The 15,104-nt window shown below is 39.4% G+C and overlaps 1 protein-coding gene across 1 annotated transcript in view; it reads left to right on the top strand.

Moving 5' to 3' along the window:
* Positions 1-15,104, top strand: part of Vha26 (V-type proton ATPase subunit Vha26) — a 47,885-nt gene that overhangs the window by 1,706 nt on the left and 31,075 nt on the right. Inside the window, exon 2 of the mRNA XM_067142936.1 lies at positions 5,857-6,032. Within this exon, the coding sequence (XP_066999037.1) occupies positions 5,857-6,032 (176 nt within the window). The remainder of the gene's footprint in view (positions 1-5,856; positions 6,033-15,104) is intronic.

Here is a 15,104-nt window from a genome sequence, read left to right as displayed (position 1 = left end):
GCAAATGTACCTTAATTAAGACTACGGTAGTTACCTTCCTTGTCCTTTCCCATCATCACCATAAGACCTGCCCGAGTCTGTGTGATGTAAAACCAATAGGCAAAAAATAAACTGTTATGTATAGCAGCACTTGGCTGTATGCCTTCAGATTCCTTAACATTGTTAACGTAGGCCTGTCATTCCTGCAGCATACTTTAACTTTTGTATAACCATACTAGGAATATGTTCCTTCTCCTTCATCTCTTTACATGATCCTTCCATTACCTGCTAGACCATATATAAACATTTGCTTTCCTACCTGCCTCTTGTATCTGCTTCCTCCAGTTGAAATTACCTCCAACCATTGTTACTTTCAGTATCTACATTCTTCCATAAATGTTATCTAGCCCCTTCCAATCATTACTATTCTTACTCTATTCTCACTCTATTTTATTCCTCTTGTTTCCAAAAGAAATTGTCCTTCATCCCCCCTCATTTTTCAACATGTATAAACCTGTATACGGTATATACCGGGCGAGTTGGGCGTGCGGTCAGGGGCACTCGGCTGTGAGTGTGCATCCGGGAGATAGTGGGTTCGAATCCCACTGTCGGCAGCCCTGAAGATGGTTTTCCGTGGTTTCCCATTTTCACACCAGGTAAATGCTGGGGCTGTACCTTAATTTTTTTTTTATTTTTTTTTTTTTTTTTTTTTGCTAGGGGCTTTACGTCGCACCGACACAGATAGGTCTTATGGCGACGATGGGATAGGAAAGGACAAGGAGTTGGAAGGAAGCGGCCGTGGCCTTAATTAAGGTACAGCCCCAGCATTTGCCTGGTGTGAAAATGGGAAACCACGGAAAACCATTTTCAGGGTTGCCGATAGTGGGATTCGAACCTACTATCTCCCGGATGCAAGCTCACAGCCGCGCGCCTCTACGCGCACGACCAACTCGCCCGGTACTAGCACTACTAAACCTGCGTATAAGTTTTTCCAGGTCCTTTTACATTTACCCTTAATCATTGTGTAAAAAGCAGTATCAGTAAATAAGCAAATATCAGATTCTACACTTTCCCTATTAACATTTAAATATTTAAGAACAAGAGAGTAATTTACTTCCCTCTTGTACATCTCTTTCCACTATGATCTGATATGATTTACTGTGTCCGACTTTTAAGCTCCAAATTCTTCCCTGTAGAAATGATTTTACCCATTTCAGTCATTCCCTATCCTGACCTAATTTTATCCCATGATATTTCAATGAGCTTTCTACGAAGATGGTTTAAATACAAACGGAAATTCGAATGTAGCACTGCTGTTGGTAATAATTCTGAGGCGGGGCATTGCCAGGATGTTGGTGGGGGTGTCCGGAGAAGGGGTTTGTGCGTACAAACGACGATGGAGAGCTGGGCTGCTTCAGTACACCATGAGTGAACAGGAGGTGCACATGTCTGTTGTGCAACACATCATTATCAAATTTCTTACAAAAGAGGGCACCAAACCTGAAATTTTAAGACTGCTCCATGTACAATTCGGAGAAGAAACACTTTCGCACACCCGAGTGTATGAGTGGGCTAAAAAATTTGTGGCAGGAGGAGAAGCTGTGGAAAATGAACCCCAATGAAAGGAGACTGTGGACAAGCATCACTGAGACAACATTGTTTGTGACCATTATTGGTGAAGATCAGCGAGTAAAAATTTTGCAGATTGTTTTAGCTGTTGGAATAAGTTACAGAAATGTGCAAACCATCATCCGAGATGAACTTCATTTCAGAAAATTATTTGCCAGGTGGGTTCCTCGTCTCCTCAACCAGGAACAAAAAACTTTACACCAGGAAGTTTGTCAGAGACTCCTGCATCGCTATTAGGAGGAAGGAGAGAATTTTTTGCATCATATTGGGAATTGCGAAAATAAACTTGAGGGCATCATTACACCCCAGAGTCAAAGCAAGCGAGCATGGAGTTGCGGCGAAAAGGCGAAGCAAGTCCGGTCAAGGCCAAAACGCCCATCTGCTGGAAAGGTGCTTGCAACCATTTTCTGGGACTCTGTGGGCGTTTTGCTGGTGGATTTTCTTCACGAACAAAGGACAATTAATCCATCCTATTACTGTCTCCTTTTGGATGAAGCAAACGCTGAGTATCACAACAAGTGACGCCTGCAACTGATTTGAAACGTTGTTCTTCTCCATGACAATGCAAGGTCGCATACTGCTGCTTTAACGCGGGAAAAACTGGAGGAAATTCACTGGACACCTCTGGAACACCCTCTGCACAGTCCAGATTTATCGCCCTGTGATCATTACTTCTGATTTATCTTTTTTTGAAGCCACCGGGTGAGTTAGCCTGCGGTTAGGGGCACGCAGCTGTGAGCTTGCATCCGGGAGATAGTGGGTTCGAGCCCCACTGTCGGCAGCCCTGAAGATTGTTTTCCATGGTTTCCCATTTTCACACCAGGCAAATGCTGGGACTGTGCCTTAATTAAGGCCACGGCCGCTTTCTTCTAACTCCTAGCCCTTTCCTATCCCATCGTTGCCATAAGACCTATCTGTGTCAGCGCGACGTAAAGCCACTAGCAAAAAAAAAAAATGTTTTTGAAGCCTGCCAGCTGCACTTCATGTGATTACACCTCTTAACCTTTCCTTTTTCTTTCTTTCTTTCTTTCTTTCTTTCTTTCTTTCTTTCTTTCTTTCTTTCTTTCTTTCTATTAGGCACCTACATATTTGTCCAAGAGACTCGCAAACACCTTGCTGAAGCCTTTAAGTAGAGCCCAGCACGGATGCGGATATCCGCGGATTTATCCGCAAGGTTAGTGTCTTGGCGAATGTAAACTATGTGGCAGAGCAGATAAATTTTGCTGATACCTTCTAAATAATGAAGTTTATTGATTTTCACTCAGGTATGTTCTTACTTTTGCTTGTGGTTAGGCGACCCTTGACACTGATATGGGAGAATGGTAATACAGAAAGAGCCCCCATTCTTCGCCATCACCACATTTCAAAAGAATCAATTTTCTTGGAGTCTGTATCATGGAGTCCATGTGTCTATTTCATATAGGAATACAAAAAATACCAGACTGGATACTACTATAATTATCAGTAGTAACAAGATAGAGCGATCCTTCCATAAATCCTAACTCCTTATTAATTTTTTCAAAGTGTACTTACAGGTCACAAAATTGATTGCCCTTTCTTTTGGCATTCATAGTATTTCAGAATGTTTCCCTGTTCCGGTACACAAAGAACACTTTGTTTTAAATATCTTATGTCAGTCGTACATACACTGTCTAGTTAGTAGTGTTTTGCCAATATGTATTCAAAGATGCAGTCATGCAGTAGGCCTACTAACAGAATTCAAGTGAAAGTTTTCATGACCACATTGTACTTGATAAACTTTCAGACTATTAGGTTATATTGACAACTTATTGTACATGCTGAAGAGACTCTCGTGAAAACTAAATATTCACTTGAATTGGCCCGCAGTGGGTGACGAGCGCACCTACATTTGTGCTGGCTTTAGTGACAGACCTGTAGCTCAAATTCTTTCCAACAGAACAAACCTGACCTAGGCCACCATAGCTCATTCAGTAGACTATTTGACGTGAAAGTGGAAGGGTGGGGGTTTGGTCCCTCCAGTATCCGGTGATTATTTTCGTTCGTACTTAACATTTATAAGTTATAAGTTTTCAATATGACCCAGTAAGCTGGAGATTAATTTCAAGCAACAGAATTCGGTTTGGTTAGTTGACACATACAGTAGCCCTTCTTCATAATGTGGGTGACTGTCTTAGCTCTTTTGTGACTATCAATTACAGTGGGACCAACCAAACAAATACAACATGAATCTTAGCAGATTTGAGAAATTTCATTGAGAGTTGTGTTTGAGAACTTATCAAGGAACACACTGTCTTATCACAGAATCCTAATCCTTGTATTCTAGGAGTTTATTACATTGTATATCTAGCTAATTAAGGGTATAACTATTTCAAAATTGCAAGCAAAAATTCAGCAGTAGGCTTTTGATCCCATGTTAAGGATGGCCTTGGTTTTATTTCATGCAGGGCCCAACAGTAAGACGAATGGAGGAGATATTCTCTTCTCAGTTTGGTTTCTGACAGTTGTGAAGGTGGAAGAGGTCATGTCAGATGGATTAGTTGTGAAGGCCAAATTCAATGTATTTGACTGTAGCAGTCCATTATAGTCCTGGTGATTCATCCTGAATATCCTAGCCTAGCCTCCATCACAATAACTCGCAGTTTCCATACACAACAGACATCGTCCACCCTCATTGGGAGTTGTGCCTTACAAGGGCTGCATCCAGTTATAATAGTTACACTTTTTTTAATCTGGTGGTGTTTCAGTTGCATATTCTTTATATTTTGGTACTGTATATTCAGCTCAACTTTCAACATGCTGTCAGAAAATTGGATGTTTGTTGGTTCATCGTTCATTGTGATATAACACTGTTGATCAGTAACACATTTCTTTCAAGGAGATTAGCAGTTAATTTATCTTCAAGCCTCTTCCTGTAATTCTTCTAGTTAGTGGTCATAAGAGTTGGGATACTAGTTGCTGTGGACTAGGAGTGGGCATTTTGAACTTATTCTGAGTCTTGGCACTCTGTGCTCATACGCCAATGAAATTATATAAAATGTAATCCTTTGTGGCATGTCAAATGACATAAGAAATTTTAGCTTATGCTTTAAAGTGAAGTTATACGATGTATTTACCAGTTTTGTAAAGCTTGATCTTACAAGTGTGAAAGCACTTGCAAAATTACTCGCATTATGTGAAGTGTAGAACCGATGCTTTGAACCTAGGAAGTTGCTGCTGTCTGGTGACATAATTTAAATGGTGAAATGTGTGAAATGTGTGAAATGTGAGCTAGATATTTTTGATCTGTGAGAGGAATTCTGCAGATTTCTAGAGAAGGATATCACATGAATTCTTAGGAGACCCTAACTGGTTTTCCTGCCTAGCAATTCTAGTGACATGAGCAAACGTTTGGATGACTTAAACCTGGTATTACAAGGCAAAGGCAAACTTGCATATTTCAGTTGAAATTGTTTATTATAACCATTACATTTTTTAAAAAAAATGGTCTTGACTCATTGGCTGAATGGTCAGCGTTGAGGCCTTCGGTTCAGAGGGTCCCGAGTTCAATTCCTGGCCGGGTCGGAGATTTTAATCGCCCCTGATTAATTCTTCTGGCCCAGGGGCTGGGTGTTTGTGTTTGTCCCAACACTTTCCTCTTCATATTCACACAACATACTACACTACCAACCACCATACAAACATGCAATAGTAATTATATCCCTACATATAGGGTTGGCGTCAGGAAGGGCATCCGGTCGTAAAACAGGGCCAAACACACACACACACACACACACACACACACATACATACATACATTCGCCACAATTCGCACCCGCGACCCCACAGGTGTGAGAAAAGCTGTAGAAGAACCATTAGAAACTAAAAAATGAAGAATGTAAAATAACTTCAGTTTCTTAGAGCTACAGAAAAAGCCTTGACTTTTTGTGCCTAAGTTATAATGTTTGATCCTGGGTTAGCCCCGTGTCTGTAGGTTTACAGGCACGTAAAATAACTCCTGCTGGACAAAATTCTGGCACCTTGGCTTCTCCAAAAACCGTAAAAGTAGTTAGTGGGACATAAAACCAATAACATTAATATTGGTAAAAGCCTTGGCGGACTGGGTGTGGCCCCCAATCCATAGTTTGGTGGCCCCTTATGTAACATAATAAATAAAATGTCAGTTCAGTAGAATTTAATTTTCTGTGTCAACTCTTTGTTCATTATAAGCGACTTGTCTTTCGAGATTTTAATATTTCTTGAGATACTAAATTATGATGCCATTTACAGATCAAGCACATGATGGCTTTCATTGAACAAGAAGCCAATGAAAAAGCCGAAGAAATTGACGCCAAAGCTGAAGAGGAGTTTAACATTGAAAAGGGGCGACTTGTTCAGCAGCAGCGTTTGAAGATCATGGAGTACTATGAAAGGAAGGAGAAACAAGTGGAACTTCAAAAGAAAATGTATGTATATACCATTTTATCATAGTTTTGTCAATGTTTCATGTAACATCAGTACTTTGCTCAGGTTAGCACTAAGTTGGAAATCTGAAAATAGACTTTGAAAAAATTGATAGAAAATATTCTTCAGAAATATTATTCACACTCTCTTGGTCATTTACATAAGGGTTGTACAGTTAAACATAGACTGGTGACTAGGAACTTTCACTATATGTATTGCACACTATATCAAAATTACAGCATACTGATGATTGAAAGTCTACAGATGAACATCCCCATTGTTGAGGCCTCTGTCCCAACATTGAACAAGTTTGGTTACTGGTTAAACTATTCTTCACCAAGCTCGATAGCTGCAGTAGCTTAACTGCGGCCAGTATCCAGTAATCGGGAGATAGTGGGTTCGAACCCCACTGTCGGCAGCCCTGAAGATGTTTTTCTGTGGTTTCCCATTTTCACACCAGGCAAATGCTGGGGCTGTACCTTAATTAAGGCCACGGCTGCTTCCTTCTCATTTCTAGGCCTTTCCTATCCCACCGACCTCTCTGTCGTAGGTTATGATCTTCAATTCCGTGTTGATGTTTAACTAATAACATAGAGTTTGAGTGATGTTCCACCATTCTACACATTGTAAAATATATTAAATTACAAGAAGACTGTTTCGACTCCCTTGGAGTTTTAGTTTACATAATCTTGCAAGTTCTAACAAGGGAACATCCACAATGGTGAAGTCGCCGATCGCGATGAAACTTAGCAAACACATTGAGGCACATGTAAAAGCAATGCCAGCATCAATTTTAGGCGCCAACATTCATTAGTGCGTTAACTAAGGGGCCTAAAAGTTGCGACATTTCAAGTTCCGCGCGAACAGCGATGAATTCCTCCTGACCAATGCTTAGCCGGAACACTGCTTTGTGCCACACCTCTGCTCCTCCTCCCCTCCGCCCCGCCTGGTTCAGCACCACTCGTTTCCCTCTCCCCGCGCTGCCGACTGCTTAGCTGTCAAACAGAACCTCTGCTACACTGCGTACGCTATCAGCCTTCCTCATAGCTCTCCCTTGGAATTTCCACATTGTATAGGCAGTTTACATTTTATGAAATATTTATGAAAACGTTTGCGACGAGTCTTTAAGGGCAATGTCACTGAGCGTGTCAAAAATTATTTTTCATCTTCAAGCAAAGCATGGAAGTCACGGTGAAGAAGGTCCGCTGAACTTTCGGGAGCTGCAGCTTTATGACGCGATTGAGAGTGAGTGTTAAGCAGTCAACTATTGTCAAATAGGTTTTGACGCTCACGGGGAGATGTCACACTGTGGACATAGGCCGTAAGCGTGGTCTTTTGCGCTGCATGTGAAATTGTAGGTTTATGATATCTTGATACCGATAACTCTGTCCGACTCGCTGGCTGAACGGTCAGCGTACTGGCCTTCAGTTCAGAGGGTCCCGGGTTCGATTCCCGGCCGGGTCAGGGATTGTAACCTTAATTGGTTGATTCCTACGGCACGGGGGCTGGGTGTATGTGTTGTCTTCATCATCATCATTTCATCCTCATCATGACGCGCAGGTCGCCTACGGGTGTCAAATAGAAAGACCTGCACTTGGCGAGCCAAACCCGTCCTGGGATATCCCGGCACTAAAAGCCATACGACATTTCATTTCATTACCGATAACACTCTCGTTGTTTTTAAACGAATGGTTGTGTTCTCCGTTGTTCCTGTCAATACATATACACATAACAACATGTATTTTAGTTATTTGTTTTATTTCTCCTCGCAAGCGCGAGGAGAAGGGAGGGGAAAGTGCCGGGGAGAACCACTTGGAGGGTAAAAGGCGGTGCAGAGGGTGTGTCTCCAGACAGGAAGTGTGTGTGCCGGCTTAGCATTGGCCAGCAGGTATTCATCGCTGATCGCGCGGAACTTGAAATGTCGCAACTTTTAGGCCCCTTAGTTAACGCGCTAATGAATGTTGGCGCCTAAAATTGATGCTGGCATTGTTTTTACATGTACCTCAATGTGTTTGCTAAGTTTCATGGCGATCGGCGACTTCACCATTGTGGATGTTCCCTTGTAAGTGTTTTCCTTGTCAAACATATTTTCATTTCAACTATGTCATATATTGTGTGTTTCCATGCAATCGCCTTTAGGTACATCATTTTTTATTATGACAAGGCTTTTCAGGCGTTTGCTCTATTAACCAGCATTTCATGTTAGGTCTTAGAACTGATGATGACTTCAAGGGAGTCGAAACCGGTCTTCTTATAATTTAATATATTTTACAGTGTGTTGAATGGTGGAACTTCCCTCAAACTCTATCTTATTAGACCTCTCTGTGTCGGTGCAACATAAAGCAAATAGCAAAAAAAAAAAAAAAAGAAAGAATTACTCTTCCACAGCATCAGAACTGCTTGATCAGTGGTGAACGTGACATCAAACAATGACATGACTGTCGCAAGGGGAAATATCTTGGTTGTAAGGTGAATGATGCATAGGACCCCAGCAAAATTGGTGCAGACTATCCACTGTTGTGTTGGCAGCTTGTTGACATGAGTCAAATGGAGCTTAAGCACACTTTGTGACAGTTTTCCCAGTCAAAGCACATTCTGCCCACTAGAATTGAATCATGCCATGAAGTATTGGTTTGGATATAATTATTAAAAACTAATGTTGCTTCAACTCTTTCCTCTTTAGCAGATATATATCTCAGATTGACTACTTTCTGAGCTGTTAATACAAACACCAAATCGTGTAGTGGTGCCACCTATTGGCATCTTGTCAGGTATATGCAGTGTTGCCAGCTCTGTCTTTATTTCAGTTGAACAACCCATATACGTCTATAATATTCCCTGTTATATTTAAATATCTCAGAAAATTGTTTTTTACTTCAACATTTTGTACTCAAGTTACAGTTTTGTTAGTACCTTGTTTAACTTTTACAGCTCATCATTCAGCAAATTATACAGAGTGATCCATATAAAATGGGGGGTTTTAAAAGTAGCATATCTTTGTACATACTGCATGAAATCTGGTGGGTTTTTTTTAAACTATGTTGAAACTGAGTGTTTAGTTCTGGGAAGTATCTGAGTGATGTCGCCTTAGTCCACAGGTTATTCTTATTCCCCTCCATTTCAATAGCAAACTTCATCACTGCTACACAAAGGGCATTCCACAAGGAGAAAATGGTGCATGCATTCTTTTGAAGAGAGACAACCCTGGCCTTAGTTAGAAAGTTGGAAACAACTGGATCTTGATACTTGCAAGCATCACACATCTTGTTTTCAAAACGCGGCGGAATATGTCTGGGCTCATCTAGAGCAGTTTCCCGTATATCATTGTCATTTCTCTCAAGAGCCAGGTTATTCCTGCATCACACGTCAAATGAGTCTCTCATACTAATCAAAAGTTTCTTTCGTGATAGTGTAATTTCACAGACATTATGGCCTCTCATATCGCCTGACCTCCGCCACAAGATTTGAGCATAATCAGCTAAGAACAATTGATGATTTGAAGAATGTTGTCACTGAAATCAACAGTATTAACCCAGAGGTACTGCAGCGAACTGGCGGAAACATGCAGCGACAGGAACAAATATTTATATTTAGAAACTTATAGAATGTTTATAGCTGGCACCAAATGGAAATGAGACTATTAAAAACCACCAGTTTCATTTGAATCACTCTATATGTTGGACTGAAAATAAGCACCATTTAGCCGCTTAATTTTTGTTTGTCGTATGACTGCAAAACAATACCTAATTGTTGAGTATTTTCTCATAGAACACAAACAAAAACGCCTTCAATTACGAAAAAGAAATGTATTTATCATTTCTTAATTATTGCATTTGCTATGAATTTTCTCGACTGTATTCTTCATCCAGATAATTTTTTTCACTTGCATGTGTAGATCATCATGAGATTGAAGATGTCAGTTTGGATGCAGAAATTTGTTAGGAAACTGTGTCTTCAAAATACTTATTTGTAGCCGATATTCTTTGAAGCTGTTACATTGTTATACTCTATGGGCTTTTAAAATTGCAATCAACCTGACATGTAATAAGTGATCATGGGCCACGTAGCTGTGAGCATGTATTTGGGAGGTAGTGGATTCGAACCCCACTGTCTGCAGTCCTGAAGATGGTTTTTCATGGTTTCCCATTTTCATGCCAGGCAAATGCTGGGGCTGTACTGTACTAGTACCAACCAAACACAAGCTCCACAACGTGATCACCAGCTAACTAGGACACAAACTGAAGACATCCACTTTAAGCTTGCACTACACAGGGTAATGCTCGTACATCCATTATTATTATTATTATTATTATTATTATTATTATTATTATTATGATTATTATTATTATTATTATTACATAAACGAAACTGCTGTAGCGCCCAAGTAGCATCTACAGCTTTCTGGACTCCCCAATACATTTACATTTTATTCACTGTTCTGGAACAGAACTAACAAAGGAAAACTGATTGGGCACCAAGGTACTTGATGATACACAATATGAAATAAGCATGAGAATAAATTGTCCTCCAGGGTGGGGTCATAAGCTGACGATATCCTGACTTGCTTTCCTAACCTGATGAGAGTAAAAGCATTAGGACATTCTAGGAAGGTTATATTGTCTGAAATGACACACTGTCCATTATACATATACTTACAAACTTAACCTCCTCAGTAATATAAAACATAAGTTACAACATCAGACATACACTGTTTATCTCTTCTTTTTTACAACCCGGACAGAATTTACATGTCATGATAACAAGCTTAATAAATTAGCTGATACAACGACCATGTCTATCAACACTGTATTCAGACTTTCTCTGTATTCTGCCACACGCCACACTCGCTGTACATATATACACAAAAACTTTACTTGAATTTGCATGTAATCTGGCTAGTCTGAATAATGGGATCACAAACCTATGCAGTATAACTTGCTACATCTTATTGAATTGATCTGTAGTGGTTGATTGATTGTAGTTGGAGGTTGATGTTAAATGCCACCATACCTCGGCCATACTTTCCAATAACTTAGGTGACAAGTTCTTGGTTCCTTGTTTTATATTGAAATCATACTCATGTTGTATTCCGCCAAGTGCATTGGCATAGCACTTCATAGGGTATAGAACATTTAGTGTAAATATCATATAATGATATCTAACCCTGCAGTGCGTCCCAACCGAACATCCATAGACGAGACCAATCTCCAACGGACAGACACCAGCCTATAATATGGCTAAACTCTTCAAGCAGGACAACCACCCGATCTCATTACTTCCACTACACAACATCAACAAGACCTCTCTTCCAACAAACCAGCCATAAAATAACTTCCACAAGTCACATGATTTTCTCTGTACTAGCTAATCTCAATCTTCCACATCTATCACATGTGGCACGCTGTTTGAAATTGTAACACTCAACTTGGGCGTACTGACTCCATGAAACTGTTGGGAGACACACGTCATTTTTGGGCAAGTATTTAGTTGCCTTGTTTTACCAAGATTTCACACTTTCATATACAGAATGCCACCAGTGTAATACAGAGGTCCTAAAATGTCCAAACAATGTCTTCCATACATCAACAAATACACACAGTATTCCTACAATGTAATACGTGAAACTCACAATACAAAATGAATACCTAACCTATAACTTGCCGTTAATATCGACATAAATACAAAAACTGACTTGACGTGGGGTTGAAATTATGTGCAATTACAGTACCTTAAATAAGACCACTGTCACTTCTTCCGACTCCTAGCCCTTTACTGTCCCATCATAATCAAAAGACGCGTCTATGTTACGTAAAGCAAATTGTAAAAAATATATACATATATATATATTTCTCTTCACTTCTGTGTTCAATAAGAACCAAAATAACGTGCATTTGTCGTTTTTCACAATTTTTTCTCTTTCATTTTACTTCATAATTGGAAAACATTGTTTACGGCAGAAGTTGGTTGTCTCCAGTTTGCAAACTTTAATTGGATTTTTTGTTTATTATTTTTATTGGTTATAGTGATATGCAGTGTGGAGCATGCCACCGTCACAGTACTAATTTCTGTTGAAGTAAATATGTCTACCAAGGTTAAATTTCCCAACCATCACAGCTGCATTCAGATCCTGGTACAGAAAATTTCCAGACATACTAAACATGTCTTACCTGGTATGTGTTCAGTCTTTATGTTAATTATTATGTTAATATAAAAATAATATTACAGATGGCACTGTTACTCTGTGTGTGGAGTGTTGCCATGAATGAGAGTGAAACCTGGACAATAGCAACAGAGGAAAGGAAGGGATTAACTGCCTTCAAACAGTGGTTCTACATAAAATGTTAAAATGAGAATGTTGGAGAGACAGGGTATCAGATGACAAAATGTATAAGAGGGTCTGAATAGATAATACTTTTTAAACGAGCATAAAAAGCTAGCTTGCTGAAACTTGTATTGAAAGGAATGGTTGAAGGGAAGAAGTACTGAGAAAGATGCTGCTTCCAGGCGATAATGGAAGCGTTAACTGTGGAAGCTATGCTGAACTGATGTAAACCAGTTTGTGGATTGAATACTTGAGTTTTTGACCATTCATTACATCATCTCCCCCTCCTCGATTTCAACACGATGACAGTAATAATATGAATTGAAAACAATGTGACCATTAAGTGGTGAATTACATAGAATATAACATTAAGAACAAGAACTTCATTAAGATGAATGAGATGATCATCTAAAGACTCACTATACACCACTAAAGCATTTAAATAATGATATACAAACTTGACTTTAATATCGGACAAAATGCTGTCTAACAAGCAAGTTAGGATAGCTGCGCTGGTGGAATCATCAAATGGAATACGGTTAAATTCAAACAAAGTTCCAATCAGTAGCAAATGCAGTGAGGGGTTTAGATTCTTCAGAAAGTGGGATTTGATAATGAGCCTGATTCAAATTCAGGGTTGTGAAGACGCTAGCATTAGCAAACCAGGAAAAAAACAAGAGTATAAGTCAGGAAGAGGAACAGAGTAAATAACTTATTCGAAACATGGTTTTCCACAACAGGCCTAAAACCTCCTCTTGTTTTAGGAACTAGAAACATGGGAGAAGAATAAGATGACTTTGAAGGGTGGATAACACAATCCTTAAGCACTTGATTTGTAATTGTCTTAAGAGCTTTCATTTTAGGCGGAATTAAACGGTATGGTGGAGAATGAACAGGAGCATTGTTAGTAACCTCAATCTTATAGGCATGATATTGTATAGGCTTTTGAGCTTGTGCCGTGTCAAGAAAATAAGGTGAAATCCAGCGGCCTGTGACTACACAACAAAGATTGTAATATTTTCTACTGTTTATATTTGTGTATTTTCTATATGTTTGTATGCCTTTGCCAAATGGTTTTGATTTGTATGTTTGTCTTGATAATAAAGTACTGTGACATTCCAAGTGGTTGAATGTCACCACTGTATCCTCGCCAGCTCGCGGCTTCGCCCGTGCATTTCACCTCTCACACGCGAGCATGGTTCGGCTATAAAAGAAGGAGAGTCCTGGGGTGCACTGGCGCAGTCGTGTGCTGGACGAGGATCAGTGAATAAGAATTCTTCTGAGGTCGCAGAGCATAGTTTTCTATGAAACGTTAAGAATTTCACCTTATTTTCTTGACACGACACAAGCCCAAAAGCCCATACAATATCATGTCTGTAAGTACGGGCCGTGAAAGCATTAATGGCAACCTCAATCTTGTTTTGCAGCACATTTGTAACACCCAATATACCAGTGAAGACATCAGGGATTTTACCACACAGATCCTTAAGTTTATCAGCTTGCTCGACAAGTAGTGATCAAACTTAGAAGCACGTGGATCAACATCATCACTCTGAATAGCATTAGAATGACCCAGAGGAAAGACAGGAGAACGTTTACACAAAGAATCAATTTAGAACATTAAAAGTAGGAAGAATTGTACTGCAGGTCCTAAATCAAATTAGACGTAGCAAGAAATTTTTCCCCTAAAATAAATGGACAAGATAAATCTTGAGAAACATGTCCAGTAGATTTGGCTCTGTGATGATGAGTCAGTTAGGACATGTTATTTTATATATGAGGCGTATAGTTTCAAACTCGACCAAGTCCATCTTTTGCACGTTCTGATGTCTTGACTTCCATGGATTCCTCTTTACAAGATGAATACGAGAACGAAAGTGGGTTTCAAATCCGGCCAGATCATCTTTAAAATTACAGCAAAGAATGAGGTTTCATGTCAAAGTCGGCCAAGTCCCTGTTAACCCTCAGGAGCCAATAACCCTGCGCTATCCAGTCACGTGGTGTCTTCGGTAAAATGTTTGAAGTTTTGTTCAAGTCACATGTGGTGGTTTTGTTTGCATGTATTTTTATAAACATTTTATAAATAATAAATATATATAATTAATTGGTCGTTTTTAATAGTATTCATATTTGCTGTGCAATAAAATAGAGGAAATAAATAAACGCCATTCCAGAAAGTGGCAACGTGATCCTTCCACCTGGAAGCGCACGAGGGTAAAACAGCTGAGATGAGTACAATCAACAACGTGTTGTTAGTGGTGATTCAATCAAGGCTCGGTGATGTATTTCGAAGACACGATGGTATTGAATAGGTATAATATGAAGAATATGCATTGAAGTAACTATATGAATCCAGATATTTGCAAAATATACACTATTTAAATGTTAATTAGCTTCTACATTGGTTACAATGTTGGGTAATTTTACACAAACATAATGTTTAAAATAATAATCTTTAGAGATTTTTCACTAAATCTTATATCATTTTTAATCACATTTTTCCCAAATAAAGTCAAGATTTACACAGTTGGAAAATAGGTCTAATCTAGATTTCTTTTTTCTTTACGTATTCCGCGACGTCTTTACCACAGCACCCAACCTATAATCACAGAGGAACAAAAAAGTGCAGGCTACTGAAAATGATATAAAAGGCTTTCATAGTGCATACTATGCACACCCCGTTAAAGCTAAACAAGATGCTTTTATTTTAAGGTACTGTCGCATAAGCATACTCAAAAGACGACAGAGCAGA

Source organism: Anabrus simplex, chromosome 3 (assembly GCF_040414725.1).
Source record: "Anabrus simplex isolate iqAnaSimp1 chromosome 3, ASM4041472v1, whole genome shotgun sequence".
In the NCBI taxonomy this organism is placed as follows: Eukaryota; Metazoa; Arthropoda; class Insecta; order Orthoptera; family Tettigoniidae; genus Anabrus; species Anabrus simplex.
This window is presented reverse-complemented; position numbering and strand designations above follow the sequence as displayed.